Genomic DNA, 14,533 nt, shown 5'->3' with positions numbered 1-14,533 from the left:
ACGAACCCTTACATTACTTATATTACCAATAATAAGAAGTAGGGTTAAAAAGATAAGATTGAATTTAGATCTAGGAATGTAAAATGTATTCACACATAACGAAAATCAAGATCATTAAAATTTATAACGTAGTGAACTAGAAAGAGTATGTAAGTAATCATTTCGTTTTAGTGAACTCTTTGTTATACATTGCGACATATAATTTTCATATATATTATAATTCTCTTTGTATAATTTTGACAAATAATATTAATCAAAGAAATATTCATGTTGATTTTGATACCTATGTTGTCCTTATTTTTATAATTATTTTACAAATAAAATGTCTACTGAGGATAAAGCTAATATTTATGCCCCTTGCAAGCAGTACAAAAGGAAAGAGCCCGATTATTCTGTTAGCGAAGGTGAATCAAACCACATTCAACTTAAAATGATATTGGTCCATATTTTACATTTCTTCCAGCAGGGGTTGACGTGGTAAAATCAAATCCAAATCGATTTAGCGTCATACGTGAGAAAGTATGTTGCGCAAATCATACGATATAGTGATAAGGGCAGAAGAAACTGTATTTTATACGGCTGGAGGAATGGTCTTCTACTATTCTTTCACCATAGATGTACTCACAATAACACACACCAATGCGGGACTCCTTTCACTACCGACTGATTGCCCGCTACGTAATAGCCAGCAAACAACTTGAGCACAATACAGTGTGGTGCGGGAATTTTTGTACGTATTGCACGTAGTTTTGTGGTCAGGTTGTTTACCAGCTATTTTACCATACGAAGACGCTAAAAATGATTTTAACAATCTGTTATGTTGCACAGAAATCGCCAAGGCGATAGGTGGCAATTTCAGAATTATTCCGACGTTTGCGAAAGGTCAGTACGAGTATGTATTGAAGCGGCATTACTCTCTGGAGCGCAACGAGCTGCTCAGCTGCAGGTGGGAGCAATACAAGAAGAATATTGAGCAACGAGAGTTTGCGCCCTTTCAGTTCCCCGACGTAAGGTAATTTGAATTAATAATGTCATAAATTATATTGAGATTGACTTATCTATAATGAGCATGTAGGTACCTAGGTACTTGTTTTTTTAACCGTTGTAAGCCGCATATCTACCTCCGTAACGGATCTCTAAAAAACTATTTCTGTGCATTTAGTGTCAGTCGTCAAGATAAATGTTTAGCTATATTATAATAAAACTGTAATAGGCCGATGTCTACATTATAGATATTGAAGATAAACTAATATGAGGAGTCTTTGTTAGAGCAACAGAAACCAACAGTTTTTAGATTTCTTTTCTATCTGTCTGTATGTTTGTACGTGAATTGTAGAAAAACTCCTATATGGAGTTGAATGCAGTTTGCACTAATGTATTTCTAGAGGTCTTACTTAAAATATAGGCTGCATTTATACCGGGAAAATATAAATATAGGATTTTTATCCCGGACACTAATATTCACGTAGTCGAAGCCGCGAACAAAAGCCAGTACTAAAAATGTCATAAAAAATATTACACCCCATATAATTATATTTAAAACAGAGATCTGCACTTCCACAATTGTGTAATAAGATTTCTGCCGAACGAGTCAATTCATCGGTTCCCACAATGTAACAAGAAAATGAGAGCAGGACCAGGCGTCGACTTCGTGGGACAAATACCCATCCCGCAAGAATTGCTCATGAAACGGATAACGAAACCTCTATAAACATTAAAACACGTTAATCTTTATTACTATTAACAATATTTTTAAGTAATTGTATTTTGATGTGTAAATTCAATTTTTAAATTGTATTTTAATTTGTACCTATTTATTCATAAAGAGACTTTAAATAAATTTATGTTTCAATGGTAAATATTGAAAACCGGCGAAATGTAACTCGTCCCACAAAGTTGTCATTTTATAGTGAACAGAGTTCGTAATACTTGGAACTCGGTTTTGCTCTGAGGTGCGATATCAGCCGAGACGTTGTGAAATTATCAGCCTCTTAAGGTCGTCGCTATTTTATAAAAAGATATCAACAATGTCTCCAAGATATCTTAAGTCACACCAGATGAAGGATTTTGACAGCCGTTTGTTTTATTAAAAAATGCTGACTCAGCTTGACAACTTAAGCTTTGTTTAAATAGGTCAATAATTTTAAAGTATTTTAAAATTCTAAATTCAAGATAAGATATAATGTAATATCAGCCCTGTATTATGTACTGTCCCATGTCTGGACAAGAGCCTCCGCTACTACGGAGACCGATTAGGCCTAGCTCACCACGTTGATCTAGTGTGGATTGGTATTTGGTAGACTTCACACACTCTCAAAATTCCTATACAGAACTTCTCAGGTATGCAGGTTTCTTAACGATGTTTTCCTTCATCGTGAAAGCAAGCGATAGTTCACAAAGAATACACGCAATTTTAGAAAAGTCAGAGGTGTGTGCCGTTGATATTTAAACCTGCGGACATTCATCTCGGCAGTCCGACCCACTCCCAACTAGGCTATCGCCACTTTTTTGGTTTAATATTTTATTGATTTGTTAATCAGATCCTAAATAATAGCACATAGTACATTGCTTCATAGTTCATAATATATTATGGCCCCCATAAAAAATTACATACAAACAATTACATTAAAGCGGCGATAGCCTAGTTGGATGTGGAACGGACTGCCAAGACGAATGTCCGCAAGTTCAAATCCCAAGGGCACACACCTCTGACTTTTCTAAAAAATCATGTGTGTATTCTTTGTGAATTTATCGTTCGCTTTAACGGTGAAGGAAAACATCGTGAGGAAACCTGCACATCTGAGAAGTTCTCTATAGGAATTTCGAAGGTGTGTGAAGTCTACCAATCCGCACTAGGCCAGCGTGGTGGACTAAGGCCTAATCCCTCTCAGTAGTAGAGGAGGCCCGTGCTCAGCAGTAGGCAAGTATATAATACAGGGCTGATATTATTATTAAAAAATTACATGGAATCGAATCAGTATTGTAGCCGCACCTGAAAAGGGATTCAATAAAAGCGATGTTTATAATAATAAATTTAATTTTATAATTAATATCACGACAAAAGTAAATAAAATTTATATTTACAAATTTATGTTAGGACGTATTTTCGTGTATTGCACATTTTTTACTTTTCTACTCGAATGTCGCTTTACGAGATGTACAGTCGACGATCAAACGTATACATTCATTTGGGGCTTATTACACCTTGATATTGATATAAATTCAAATGTACTTTTAGTACAAGTACCAATCAATTATATGTGCGAACTACCTATGAAGGTAAGCAGACTGGCTTGTTATTTGATCAGATCGAATCTGATAGGCGAGACGATCTAAGCATTATAGTAAAGTTCTCGAATCTCAGAGCATCTTACGTTGAAGAAAAAAGGTACCTTGTAGGTATCTAAGAGGTTCGTAGTCTTTGGAATAGTAGGTTGCATTTTGATTACCAATTTGGGTGTAGCTTTAGTTTTCCAGTTATTATCAATGAATGAATAATCCATGCTGTTTGCGCAAGGTTTGTGGTGTACATTAAAATATTAAGTAAATTAAAAATCATACTTATGCTCCTGAACATCATTCCCTACTTTTTTTCTATACTTGCACGGCAAAGCGAACACACTGCACCCGATGGTAAGTAGAATGGGGTCCAACAGAATGTCGACTGACGAGAGGTGATTACCCCTCGACAGTCGACACAATTATGCCGGCCTGTTGGAACCGGATATACACAGGCTGATCCCGGCTCGCGACACACTTACGTGGGCCACTATGGCTGGTTTTAACACCTTGCGTACGGTGGTTGCTATCCCGGCGGATATAAAATATATCCTACCACCAGCAAAAGGGAAGTTTTATTCCCCTCAACACGCTTTAGAACAAATAGTAATTGCAGTTCTTGTAATAAAATAAACATGGTCACTTTTCAACACACTAGTAGAGTTACAAAGAACGCCATAGATAAAAGTACCTAAGGAATTTGTGAAACTCACTATAATTAGGGCATATAATATAATATTGGAGGGTTTGAATACCTATTCATGTTTTTTTGTTTTTGTCACAAATATTTTTTAATTGTATTTGGCACATGCAGGATATGAGACGTTTTAACGTTTCGAAAATTTTAACCGATGCTGAAAGCATAAACGAGATAAATAACCGCTATCTCAGGGCCTTAGACCGCCCGGGTGAATGAATGTATGGCGCACCTAGCTTTTAGGAAAATGGATTGGAATATGAACCATTTCTACAATCTAGATCACCTCGCGTTTTGTGCTATTGGGATCATTTTATCAATGATGATCGTCATCGGTGACAATTCATTTTGGCAGTAAATATTGTTCTGTTGAGCTTGAGCATACTCAGTTTTAACACATAATTCTCCCTAAACTACACTATAACAAGTTTAGTTTTATTTTTAATTTATCTATTAGGGCCTATCCCGACATAACATCGGTATGTAAATGAATTCGTTGTTAAACCTACAAACCAGCTCGACTTCACCTAACCTCTATTCCAACACTTTAAATGGAATGCAACGGAGGTATGATTCTATCGTCTAGATCGAGCTTTCTCTCGTGCACTTTCAGATGGCTCTTGAGGGTACATTTTTGTGTGAACGCTCGTCCGCAAACGGGACACACGAATCTTTTATCATTATTGTGTATTCTAAGATGTTCCTTGAGCGTCTTCTTCCGTTGATACGACTTCTGGCACACGGGACACGTATGTATCCGCTCACCATCGTGCTTGATCATGTGCATCTTCAGGGAGTTCTTGGTGTAAAACGCCAAATCGCATTTATCGCAACGATGGTTTCTCTCGTTCAGGTGGTCTCTTCTGACGTGGCTGGACAAGTGTCCCGGAGTGATATAACTCTGCGGGCAAGCTTTACATTTGTATCGCTTCAACTCCTCGTTATGTACTTCGGCGAGATGCTTCTGACGAGCGTAGAACGAGCTGAGAGATATGTTGCAGCGCTTGCAGGCGTATCTCACTCCCGCCTTGTGCTCTTTCGAGACGTGATTCTCCCGTTTGGTGACTTTATCGAAGACGGCGGGGCAGTACCGGCAGGGGAACGTGCCCACCTCGTGCGTCCGCATGTGGCCACGCAAGCGAGCTTTAGACGCGAACGCTTTCCCACAATTCTCACATATATAGTTGGGATAATGAACATTCATGTGCGTGTTTAGATTTACGTAATTTAGAAAAGTCTTCTTGCACACTGGACAGTCTAACTGATCTTTTTCTAGTTTGAAAGGGAGAGTGTTCCACGTCCTGTTAGTGAATTTAATTCTGGTACAGTTCTCTATGTGTTGTCGGAGTTCATCGAAATTTGATACGTCAACGGTACATATTTTGCACCGCAACTTTGTAGACACTTTGTAAAACCTCTGAGATTTGGAAAACATCATCTTTTTAAATGCTATGTGAAGATTGGAAATGTCATGGTCGCGCGTATGATTCCTTAAACTATCAAGGCTGGTCGTTTTCTCTGGACATATGGAGCAAGAGAACATCCTGTTGTTTTTCATTTTAAATGGAAACAGGCCAGTCTCCATCATCGCTTCAGTCTCGGCGAAGTCATTTGATTTTTTCACTGTTATTTTTATGAATTTCTTGGTAGTTTTTCTTCGTGTTTTTTTTGTACACTTATCGACAGGGTCTTCCTTTTTTATTAATAGCTTTAATGCTGTAAAATAATATTATCATGAATAAATGTTAAGAATATCATTAACCAACAAAGTCAAAAATCCTACATACCAGTTTTGTCATCGTCATCGTCGTCATCATCCTCATCATCCGGAAGTTGCAGAGCGTCATTACAATCGTCTTCTGGTACTTCTGTATCACTTATCAACTCTTTTTTAACGTCTTCATTTTTATTTAATTCTAAAACGGCACAAAAACAAATATTGAGTAAAATGGAAATTAATTTTGGTTCACTTTAACTTTGGAGTTTATGTGGGGCTTGTTTAAGTGGGATATTACTTAATATAGATTAGCTTTTTAGAACATCAGACGATAAACCTTAAAATATCATCATTATATTTTGTATTAATCCATTTTGATAGTTTGTCATACACTTATCACCGAGGCCATAGTTGGCGCTGCGCTGGCGCAGTAAATATGTTTTTTTGTCTATCAATTTAGTTATGCCTGTAGTACAAACTAAAGCATTATTACATTTTTTTGGTTATATTATTTCATATAAGCACCCAATGCAGAGCGCATTTTTATTTACACATGTACATTTCTATTTTCTAGATACATCTGCTCAGACTTAAATTATTATATCTAGTCGTCCATGCCAAACTAGTTCTAGAATTAATTGTACCAAACACATTTTTGTAAGCCTCTTTTGAGCATTAATCACAGGCTTATGGTTTTCTAAGATCAATATACCTTCATTCCATACAGGAACAGCCTTAAAACTGAAAGTAATGGATCGTCTTCCCGAAATAATTTCCAAACATTCCTATCTGTGAGTAATTATATATATCATAATATACATACGGTTAGTGTTCACGACAGCCTGTAAAGTTTGCAGTGATGTCTCCACCTGCTCCCTGAATGTTACCGAATCTCGCAACTTGTTAATACATAACTTGCATATGAGTCTTTTTGTGTCCGTAAACTCCATCTGTGTCAACTGTAAATCATAATTCGTAAAATATATTATGCCAGTTATTTTTTTTTTTATTTAGAGGTGAGAAGAGTATGTCATTATAAGATGTATTGTCAGTCTAATTTGTCTATTATAATAATAAATGTCTGTAATAAAAATAGTTGAACATAATATTAGATAAATTGTAAATTAATTTTGTAACAGCTTGTACATATAACTTATTTTACTATACTTAAATTATTCAAAACACTTCAGTAATGAATAACTTCTTTGAGTCTTAAAATTATATAACTGCAAGGTCATAAAACTGTTCCAGATTTATGACACCATAAGGTATTTTCAAAAGGTACACAATAAAATAAAAAGCTACCCCACTGCATCTGATGATAAGAGGAGTGGGGTGAAATAGGATGTTGACAGATAAAGACATGATTTTCCCTCAGCAGTGGACACAAATATGCCGGTCTGTTGGAACCAGATATACACAGGGTGATCCAGGAAAATGACATGCTTATGTGGTTCACCATGGCAGGTTTTAACACCTTGTGTACAGTGGTCGCAATCCAGGTGGATATGAAATTTAATTATTTATTTTGTTTGTCCCTTATTGCTTATTTAAAAATACATATATACATCATTTTATTTCTTCTTACCTGCCAACCCGAGCTGGCTTCTTTGTTTACTAAGTATATTTTTCATTTATTTTATTTTCAATATAAATTATCTTTGTTTATATAAGCTAATTTAATTAAGTAATAATTAAATATTCTCATGTACCTTGACTTATCATAAGTGCAACTATGTTCGCCAACGTGATGAATAAAGCATTTTTATTTTATTTTTATTTTTATTCTACCACCATCAAACCAACTAGCCGAACAATTGTTTCAAACATTTTGTAAGTAGAGCTCAAAAACAACAGTGCGAGGGTTTTTCTAATATAATTTATTTGTGTTGTCTTACTCAGATGTAGACTAGTGCCAGGCAGGTATAGTGACTTTAAAACTAAGTAAAATTTTTCTGTTCTATTTAAATGTTTCAAAAAATGTATTGTGGCAGCCCTGCTTTGGAATATCAAGGGTCTTATAGTAGATCTTAACTCAAACAATGTAATTATATTTCAAGCCTTTTCAGAAAGACCAACATTTCATACTTTTTGCAAAAACAACTTTTACTTTATTAATCTAAAATATTAATTGCATGCGAAGTTTACATGGGAGGAAGTAAGCTGAATGTGGAAGATAAAGAAAAAATACAGTTTTCTTTTATGTAAGTAAAATACTACTTCAATCAATATTTGAATGAGCTTCTTTAAATTAGGAATTGAATATACTCAGGTACAAAAATTACACTCTGTATTTTTTAACATTAATTCAGATGGTAGGCCCATAATTATATACCGTCCATTTAGTTCACCCAAAACAAATAAAAGTGCTCTTTTTACCCTCATCATGATGTGTTCATTCAGCGTGCTTAATGAGTTATTGAGAGATGTAAGCTTATGACTGTTGTCTGATTTAAGATGAGTTTTTAACATCAACTATATTAAGACTGACATTACTATAAAATAGGATGTTAAGTGAAAAAAACAAGGTATACTCTTGTTCTTTCATACTTGTTTTGTGTATCTTAGTTAAAAAATGGTCAATTTACTTCTACTTGTACATGTACATTATCATTACAAACATAAAAAGAGCACTGGTTTAATTTATTACAAAATGATCCAAAACAATGATTCAAATAAATTATCTTTATAAGACGTACTAAAAAAACACTACAGTAATGACTTTAACTCGATATTTTCAACACAAACAAGGCTGCTTCAGTATGTATTTTATACTTACATCTATAGCAAAGCATTTGAATAACATTTCAGAATAAATTTCGATGTTTCCATTGTGGTTGTAGCCCATCAACATACTTTTCACTGCGCCTTCATTTAGACACAAATTACACACGCCCAACAGTGGTAATGCCTGCACGCTTATCTCTACATCCATTTTTAAATAAAATATATAATTACACTCTAGCAAACAGTTAAAAAGTACATGTTCTTATAAGAATTTCTTAGAATCTTGGTGAATTTACGACAAAATACATTTTATTTGTGGTGTTCCATGTATAATAAGATTGAAGAGTGTGGAAATGCCAGTGTTATGCAGTTGTTACTTCTTTCCTACAACCTTATACGTAACCAAATTCAACAATAGATTTTTTATGTTAAATATATCATTCTGTGTTTTTTTTTTTTTTTTTTCTATTTTAATGGCTACAAGCACTGGGTTGCTGTGCTACGCCAATGACAACAAAGTTAAGGAAACGATTTTTTATACATATACAAACGTTACAAAGAGTATAAAGAATTTAGAATACAAGTCAGTTAAGCTGAAAAATAAAATAAATTATTGTAAAGACTCTTTGATTGTAAAGTATATAATAAATGTGAAAGTAACTACTTGATACTTGAAATGAAATTATAGTTTTATGTCATTTTCTACAATGAAAGAAGATATAGCTTTGTAAATATCAATATTAAATACGAGTAAATTAGAAATACAAGTGGGAAGAGGAATATTATGGGATATGAGACGATTTATGAATGAAGAACGATCATAACGTGGACAAGAGAAGAAAATGTGATTAAGGTCTCCGACCTCCTCACCACATTCACAAGCACTACTGCCAATAATATGAAGCCTGGCAAGGTGAGCTGGCGAGCATACATGTCCCAAGCGCATTCTTATAATACAACTAGTAGATCGCTTACCAAGCTTCAATTTGCAAAACCACGGCTTATTAGGTATGCTTAGTTGAACATTTGCATAAAATTTTCCTTTCAACTGTCTGGTTTCTTCCCAATACTTGTCCCAAGATTCTCTCAGAGAAGTTGAGGGAAGCGTAGCCAGATCGCTACAGTAATTTATGTATGGATATACATCCCCATCCATAGTCGCTTCGTTAGCTAAACGGTCAGCTTTTATATTCCCACTTATACCTGAGTGACCAGGTATCCAAGCTAAAACTACAATTAAACCTTTAGAAAGGCATTCATATAGCATTTCTCTTATAGAAATAATTATACTAGATGAAGGCTTAGTTTTGAATGGGAATTTTTCAATGGCCTGAAGGGCGCTGTACGCATCCGAAAAAATTACTGTTTTCCTAAGTTTCAGGAGAAGAATGTATTCTAATGCCTTATAAATTCCATAGCATTCTCCAGTAAATACAGAGCTTTCTGGTGGAAGTTTTATTTTCTGAATAACATTGTAACGAGGATGGTAAACCCCTACAACCACAAAAAACAATCTGAGGAAGAATGTTTGGATGCATCGGTGAATATTAGATGGAAATTAGGCCATTTTGTATCTACTATTTCGTTAAATTGAGCATTTGGATTAGGATAGTCTTTTTCAATACCCAATGAGTAACAGATTTCGGGTTTAAGTAAAAGGGATTGAAAGCCATACATATAAAGAGGAAGAGATATAGAACGATATGTTGGAGCTTGAAGGTTAGAGAATTTACGAAAACTAACAACCAAAGGAGGAGTTGACTTATTACGCCAAAAAGGAGAAGTTATAATATATTCAGAAAGAGTTTGGAGTTTTTGAAAGAGAGCATGACCAGAAAATTGAAAAGCTCTAAACAAAAATTTGTCACTTAAAAACTGTCGTCTCAACTTAAGAGGAGGCTCTACACACTCGACTTGAAGGGCATTTATTGGACTCGATTTCATTGAACCCGAAATTATTCTTAGAGCCTTATTTTGAATCGAGTCAAGTCTTTTGAAAGCTGATAAATTACCCGGCTCTAAGATAAATGTCCCATAATCCAACTGGCTTCTAATCAGTGCATTATAAATAAGTTTTAATGAATATGGGTGAGCACCCCACCATACACCCGAAAGACATCTAAGGATATTAAGATTTCGTTCACATTTAATAACTACATAATCACAATGCGAAGAACCTGTGAGTTTGGAATCCAATATGAGACCAAGAAATTTCACTTCTTTTTAGAGGAATGGAACAGTTATTGTATTTTATATCAACGTTAGATGTTATATTTTTCCGACTAAATAACACTGTAGAGCTTTTAGAAGGTGAAAGCTCCAGTCCATTTGAAGTCATCCAAGACTCTAAGGAGGTCATTGCCAATGACATGGTAGAGCACAAGTCAGTATGGAATTTACCAGATGTATAAAGGAGAAGATCATCAGCATATTGTAGAATTTTAACTGATCCATTTAATGATGATTCCAGATCATATGTATAAATATTGTATAATAAGGGACTTAAAACAGATCCCTGGGGTAGGCCTTTTGATACTGTTCTTAAAAATTTGGTAGCATCATCAGAATCAACAGAAATATATCTTATTGTTATTAAATTAGAAATAAAGTTAGACAGCATGTCAGGAATTTTAAGATCACACATTTTTTTCGTTAGAACCGATGGAACCACGTTATCATATGCTGACTTAATATCTAAAAATACTGCAATTAATGAGTCATTTTGAGAAAATGCCAAACGGATATCAGACACAAAAATACTGATACTGTCTAAAGTACTTTTCCCTTTACGGAATCCGTATTGGCTATCAGATAGCAAACGGTTGCTTTCGATATACCACTCCAATCGGTTTTTACAAGATGTTCAGCAAGCTTCAACAATACTGTTGATAGAGCTATAGGGCGATATGATGAGCTTTGGGAGGAATCATGCCCTGGCTTTAAAATAGGTAACACAATTTGGGATCTCCAAGAGTCAGGTATGTTACCAGTAATCATTACAGAATTAACTATATTTAAATAATAAAGAAGGACATTATCATTAAGGTTGCAAAAAAATGAATAGGGAATTCCGTCTTCACCTGGAGACGAATCTTTTACGCTGCTTAGGATTCCTTTAAGCTCTGATAGCGAAAACATGGAGTTTAAGTTATGTTTGTCATGTATTCTTGGGGTACTGTAAAGTGGAAAATTTTCTGGAACAGAAGGGGAGCCAGTTTATCCAAAAAGATTTCCGTTAAAGAAGAAGAAAGGGTAGAAAATGATCTTTCCTTAAAAGCTGATCTAAACTTTCTAATATTACTCCAAACAATTGATGGACAGGTATCAGGGGAAATAGATGTACAAAATAATTTCCAGCTTTCGATTTTCTTCTTTGAAATAAATTTTTGTCTGTTTAGAAACTAGGACATAGTTATCAAAATTTTCAGTTGTCATATTTTTACAATAAGCCCTTTCACTTTCTTTTCTATTTTTGGCAGCTTTTGAACACTCTCGGTCCCACCATGGAGGAGATTTTGGAAGACCTGTTTTTTTTAATGGGAAAAACTATATCCGCAACTTCAATCATAGCTTTAGCAAGAGCCTCAGAACATATGGCTTCGTCATTACACTCAATATCCGGAAGCTGAGAAATTTTGTCATCTAATAATCGTTTATATACCACCCAGTCTGCATCCTTCAGCATGTATTTTAAGCGAGGCGATCGAGTTATATTAGGTTTATTATTTTGAGGAAACCGAATAACAATAGGAAAGTGGTCACTACCATACGAATGAGAAAGGATTTCCCAAGTAAGTGAAGTTGCTAAATTTGGTGTACTAATTGATAAATCAATGGCGCTAAGACCTTCGTTAGGATTAGTTCGACGAGTAGGAGCGCCTGAGTTTAAAACACATAAGTTATAACAATCTATAATATCCATTAGGCCTCTTCCACAATTTTTGTAGTTGAACAGCCCCAAAACTGATGATGTGAATTAAAATCCCCAAAATTAAAAAGGTTTTGGTAATATAGAAATAATATTATCTACTTCTCGAAATATAGAAGGGCATGGGCGAGGAATGTAAATCGAAACGAAGCAAATATTATTAACAGAAGCAGCAACAATAGAAAAATCATTATGGTGAGAAGGTAAATTTAAGGGAGAAAAATGTTGGGAGTTTTTTATGAGTATAGCAACTCCACCATACCCATCTGATCTATCTTCTCGAATGCATGAATAACCAGGAATTCGAAAACAAAATCCCGGTCTAAGCCATGTCTCACTTAAAACTACTAAACTAGGGCTATATTTGTTTAATAAATAAATTAAATCTGATTTATTTTGAATTGCACTTCGGCAATTCCATTGTAGGATGTTGTTCAAGTGAGCCATTGTTACTGATTAATTGTGTTATCTTTTTAAATAATGGGGCAACGTAGGACGGTAAAGTGGTTTGTGACAATGATTCAATTAGAAAAATAACTAAATCAATCAAAGGCTGAGACTCTAACGAAGAAGAGTTGAGATCGTCTGCTTTGGAAGGAGAGCACATCCATTGGAATAAGAATGCGAGTTGTAGTCACTCACTAGAGCTTGATGAGCTGCGCGGTCATACCCTTTTCCTGGCTTCAGAGGAGGACGGGGCTTCTGGAAAACAGTTTTCTTATAAGATTTGTTATGTGGTGATTGAGTAAATGGATATTTAAAATCTTCAGTTCCCGCATTAAGAGAAGGTGGTTCAGACAATTTTAAAGTGTCAGCATATGATTTTACTACTGGTGGATGAATTTTAGACGCTTCAGAATATGACACACAATTTTGCGCCATGTATATTTTTATATTAGATTGTCTAGTTGCTTCAGGACAAGACTTGCTAATAGCAAAGTGCTGGCCACCACAAAGACAACAATAACTGTCATCCACCTCACAGCTACAAGATGAGCCATTATGCTCATGACCACATTTATAACACCTAGGCTTTGATCTACAACTAGTTTTAGTATGTCCATATCGACAACAATTAAAACATTGAATAGTTGGGTATATATATAAATCTACTTTAAGTGCATTATAACACATAAATACGCGCCGTGGGAAGAACCTGGCCGTCAAAAGTTAACACCACTGTTTGTGAGGGTTTCCATGTCACAGTCCCATCAACAGTACTCTTATAATTAAGGCGTCGAACTTTAATAATTTCTCCACAACCTAAGGGAACTCTTATATTTTCTTTTACCTCACTTAGGGACATATCACATGGGATACCTCTTACAAGTCCCATTCTTGTGATATGAAATGTTGGGATATATGCCTCATAGCCCTTTTCGGTTAATGCAGTATGACTTAAAAATGTGTTAGCCGATGTACAATTGGAAAATGCCATGGATATTTTATTGCGTCCAATACGCTTTACACTGCCTAGGACAATATTGTCTATTTGATATTTGTGTAAAAAGCGACCAAAGCATATTGGATGAAAACTAACATCTTTATTTGTGTCTTCAGAAGATTTTACAATATGAACTACAAAGGGTGCTGCATCTGAATTGGAATATTGCTTTCTTTTAACCTCACCTAAAGAGTCAGAAACGATTGGAAGCGAAGAAGGAACAACTGGGGTTGACTGCACTTGTGAATATGGAGATGGATCACCAGAGTTCTTCTCATCACTGTCCACACAACAACAACCATGTTTGCCAGATTCAATTGCCATTGGGTTATTACGTAATAATTAGTAACACAATTTACAAATTATATGCAGACGTGCCCGTTTTCTTTTAATTACATTGGATGTTGAACAATCAGTATCCATACTAGAGGCAGTATCTACAGTTATGAACTGTGAAGGTTCAGGAACAACACCCCAGGGTCTGGGGGCTCCTTCATCCTGCTCATAATATATTAAATTTTATTAAAAAAAAACTTACCAATAGTAGTGTTTCTATTTATACACAGTAAAATGAAAAGAAATAAGTAAATATATATATACAATATACAACTTAACTGACTAATTTTATATACAAATATTTTTTTCCTTTAAGCCAAAATAAAACACCCGCCAAGTTCGAACGTTTCCCGCGCTTTTCTAAAGAGAATTCTCCATTAGATTTATCAGCAGTCAAAAGCCATT

General features: G+C 35.0%; 2 protein-coding genes across 2 annotated transcripts; one reads left to right on the top strand and one right to left on the bottom strand.

Annotated features, from left to right (window-relative positions):
• Positions 1 to 162: 162 nt before the first annotated feature.
• Positions 163 to 1,906, top strand: LOC115450065. Its single transcript, XM_030178032.2, has 3 exons — positions 163 to 404; positions 829 to 1,012; positions 1,546 to 1,906. Exons 1-3 carry the CDS (start codon positions 323 to 325, stop codon positions 1,709 to 1,711), a joined length of 432 nt encoding a protein of 143 aa, XP_030033892.2. The 5' UTR covers positions 163 to 322; the 3' UTR covers positions 1,712 to 1,906.
• A 1,113-nt stretch (positions 1,907 to 3,019) lies between these two features.
• Positions 3,020 to 8,864, bottom strand: LOC115454716 (zinc finger protein OZF). Its single transcript, XM_037443394.1, has 4 exons — positions 8,473 to 8,864; positions 6,517 to 6,652; positions 5,764 to 5,892; positions 3,020 to 5,692 (listed from the first exon to the last, which is right to left on the bottom strand). Exons 1-4 carry the CDS (start codon positions 8,626 to 8,628, stop codon positions 4,524 to 4,526), a joined length of 1,590 nt encoding a protein of 529 aa, XP_037299291.1. The 5' UTR covers positions 8,629 to 8,864; the 3' UTR covers positions 3,020 to 4,523.
• Positions 8,865 to 14,533: the final 5,669 nt, after the last annotated feature.

This window comes from Manduca sexta, chromosome 26 (genome assembly GCF_014839805.1).
Source record: "Manduca sexta isolate Smith_Timp_Sample1 chromosome 26, JHU_Msex_v1.0, whole genome shotgun sequence".
NCBI lineage: Eukaryota > Metazoa > Arthropoda > Insecta > Lepidoptera > Sphingidae > Manduca > Manduca sexta.
Note: the sequence above shows the minus strand (reverse complement) of the source record. Positions and strands in the feature narration are given on the sequence as shown.